The 3,634-nt window shown below is 50.3% G+C and overlaps 1 protein-coding gene across 1 annotated transcript; it reads right to left on the bottom strand.

Moving 5' to 3' along the window:
• Nucleotides 1–369: 369 nt before the first annotated feature.
• LOC117579540 lies at nucleotides 370–3,271 on the bottom strand. Its single transcript, XM_034265458.1, has one exon. The coding sequence runs from the start codon at nucleotides 3,219–3,221 to the stop codon at nucleotides 480–482; it is 2,742 nt and encodes a 913-aa protein (XP_034121349.1). The 5' UTR covers nucleotides 3,222–3,271; the 3' UTR covers nucleotides 370–479.
• Nucleotides 3,272–3,634: the final 363 nt, after the last annotated feature.

Genomic DNA, 3,634 nt, shown 5'->3' with positions numbered 1-3,634 from the left:
ATTCGAAATTGATAAAAATGTATTTTTGGGCGCGCAAAAAAGCAAACGATTAAGCAACAAATCAGCGTCAAAGCGGGGCAAAATGTAGCTAAAAAATACAATGGGAAAATTAATATGAGAGAGAAAAATATGCGGAAAATTCAACTGAAAGCAGCCGACAAGGTGCGCTTTTGAGCAAAAAAAATGTAACTCAAGGAAAAACATAGAAATAAAAGAATAAAGCAACCAAAAGATAAAAATAATGTGTTCCAAAATAAACAAAAAGAAAGAGAAACACAGCAGCAGAAATCATAAAAAAACAAACAAGTTTGTGGCACAATTTCAACTTTGAAAGCCGAACTATAATGCCGACAATTTGTAATTAATTTTTGAGTTTTAGGCAGCAACATTGAAAGCCCAAACCCCAGCCCAAAGTGTGCAAATGTATGTGTCATGTGTGTGTGTGTGTGTGTGTGTGTGTACCATCAAAGTGTGTGTTTCTATGATGTCTCCACAAGGTGTATCTGTTTATACTTTTTGTGGCAATATTGCCACTTCTGTCGCATTACCCAAATGCAGGCAACGCAGCGGCGACGAATGGTCTGCAGATACCGCTCCTCCAGCGTTTTGTAGGCCCATTTGTAGTATGGCGAAGACTCCGAGCAGACCACAAAATCATTGGCATCAGCCAGTAAATCCTGAACACGCAGCCAGAGCTTCTTCAGGTACTGTGCCCAGGCCAGGATCTCTTCGGGATCGCCATCGGCGGTGGATTCGGACAGCAGCTGCGACATTTGATGGAAGAACTTGAGGCTTGAGTGGCGCAGACCCTGGAGGCTGGAAGAGGGTTGCTGCAAGGCCTCCAAAAAGTTGCGGTGTATCTGCTGCGCCTCACAAGACCTCACGGGATGTTGTATGATCTCCCGCAGAGCTTTGGCAAGTCTCATTTTGATAGCCATCAAAGCCTTAACTAATCGCTTGGCCTTTGCTTGAGACAGCTGCGGCAACGAGCGGAGCATCCATTGGGCTTGGTGCGTGCGCAGAGTCAGGCGAAAGGGGATGTTCAGGAGCTCCATTTGTGGCAGCTGCACCACACGCCTTAGCATCCATGCACTGGGCACCTTCAGGGCGATCTCCGCGAGATTGGAGCTCGGCAAATGCACAAAAATCATGCTGGAAAATGGCGAAAACGTTCCCTCCAGGATGACTCTCAGCTGCCACGTGGCTGCAGTGGTTTGCTTGTCCTCCAGCAGCTCAAAGAATCTGTCGCACTTCTGTGGTTGCAGGGGCAGGGCTGTGGCCATGCAGACACCCACCAGATACTGCAGCTTGTCCTGCAGCTGAAACTTTACTTGCAACAGTTGCTTCGTGTAGCAGCGCACCGCCAGCAGGCGAGTGTGTAGGAGTTGCTTCAGTGTTTTCCGCATAATCTTCGCCAGTGGCACATCGGGGGAACACGCCAGTATGCTGGCAAGTACTGTATGAATCGAAGCTTGCTGCACATAATTGTGATAAGCGATAATCAGGCGCAGCACATGCTCCGGATAGTCCATCTGCAGCTGCTTCAGTATCTCTGGTGCGTATTGGGGACGCGGCTGGTGGGCACAACGCACTTGGTAGCAGCACAGCTCATGCAGGAACAACAGCTTGAATGTGTCGTACAGATCATCCTTGAGGATGTCATAATGCTTGGCCACAAACTGCTCGTTGCAACGCGTGTCGCAGAGTGTGGCCACAAAAGGTGCCGCCTGCTGCACATGCCGGCTGATGAAACGCAAGCGCGGGGCATGGCTACGGCGATCCTTTTCGACTTTCACGTAGCTCGTCATGCAATCCAAATGATGCTGTCGAAAGGGAAACTCTCCGCTGTGGTTCTGGAAGCTGCCCGTCTGCCACCAAGAGTCCAGAATGCGGCAATATTCCTTCAGTGAGTGCAGCAACAATGTGGCAGCCATGGCGGCGTGGCAGTTGGGAAAATTATCCTCCGACGTTTGCGGCTTGGCGCTGAGTTTGAACAGCTGCTGCAAAAGCTGCAGACAACAAGCGGCTGGCGGATCGCTGTCCAAGTCTATGCCAAGCGGCAGCATGTCCGCCAGCAGCTGGAGACGCGCCATGGGCGCCACAGCGGCATGCAGAAATTGCTGCACCATGCCAAGCTCCGTGCCACGGCGCACGCGATTTTCGTAGTCCACGAGAAACTCCATCACGGGCAGCAGCAGCTGCTCCAGTCCTTGGGCAAAGCAAATGAAAGTCTCCAGGCGATGGCTGCAATCGATAAACTGCCGCAGCTGTTGCATCTGCCACAGTGACTCCAGTATGGGGCTGTGCGCCAGAGTCTGTGCGATTTGTGTTGCATCTTCACGCAGCTGCAAGCGCCGATCGATCAGCACAAAGTTGCCACAACTTCGTGGCGCAAAGAACATGATGAGCAGCTCTCGCAGCAGCAGCCTCTCCTCGCTCATGGGCTGCTCGCAGAGTTGCAGCTGCTCATGAAGATATTCCCCATAGTCGGTGGCAAAGGTGCGACGCGGATCATCCTCTCCACGAATGCTGGGCATCAGTATCTGCTCGTATACAGTTTCCACGCGTTGATTGAACAACTGCTCGGCTGCGGGAATGTGTTCCGGCAGCACCGTCCGAGGACTGACTTCCACTTCTTGTTGCAGATTGGAATTCGCATTGTAGATGACCGTATTGGAATCGGAATCGTGATCCGTTTCGAAATAGGGCTCATCCTCCTCCTCATCATCCAATGCCAAGTACCGCAGCCAAGTGTGCTCCTGATTCTCTTGCGGACTGGAACCCTCCTCGGGGCCCAGCTCTTGCTTCAGGCTGCTTATGGACACATAAAACTCCATCAGGCGACACGCCAATTCCTTCATTGGATGCTCCGCCAGCCATGGATCTTCTAGCACTATTTTTGTTTCACTTCTAATGTCATCCGCCACATCCTTCAGCTCCTTGAGACGCAATCGCAGCATAAAGTCGGACAGTCGCTCCTTCACAGCATTCGCCGATTGCTCATTGAAGGATTCAGTCACCAAGAGGGTTTGCTCGGCACATGCCACCAACTGCTTGTAGTTGTCCGAGGTGCCGGTACTTTCCTCGGGTATGCCCAGCAGCAGTTGCACCAATTGTGGCACATTGCGGGCAATGCTCCGCTTGAGCCGCAGCTCCTCCTCGCTCGCCGGTGCTGCCTCTGTCTCCGACTCGGAATTCAACTCTGTCTCTGATTCTAGCATCGTTTTTTACTGAACGAAATATATCTCGAGAACTGATAGAAGAGACTGCTCTGAGACCAAATGCTTGAATTGTTTTTATTTGATATTAAAAAGGAGAGAAAAGTACAAGCAGCTTATGTCAATTTTCCAATGGCTTACAAAATGTTTTAAAAGGGAATGTTCGAACATGTAAATTCCAGTGGCAAGCAGCTCCAGGCCTTCTCTGCTTCTCTCACATAGTGACCCACATTACACAGGACTCGGCTACATGCTTCATCCTTCCTACACATGTCCCGCCAGTGTGTATTTTTGCTCTATTTTTATTGTTCTGACAAGATAAATTCCAAAATATTGAATAACTGTGGGGCCAGACGTGCAGGAACTCAGTTTGGGGGTGCTGTTTCTCTCTCCCAGAGTGGCTGTGCACTTCCCTT

The sequence above is a fragment of the Drosophila guanche genome, unplaced genomic scaffold (genome assembly GCF_900245975.1).
Source record: "Drosophila guanche unplaced genomic scaffold, DGUA_6, whole genome shotgun sequence".
Taxonomy (NCBI): domain Eukaryota; kingdom Metazoa; phylum Arthropoda; class Insecta; order Diptera; family Drosophilidae; genus Drosophila; species Drosophila guanche.
This window is presented reverse-complemented; position numbering and strand designations above follow the sequence as displayed.

What these genes read in the sequence shown, in the direction of transcription:
- LOC117579540 (XM_034265458.1), bottom strand. Translation starts at nt 3,221, where the DNA reads ATGCTAGAATCAGAGACAGAGTTGAATTCCGAGTCGGAGACAGAGGCA.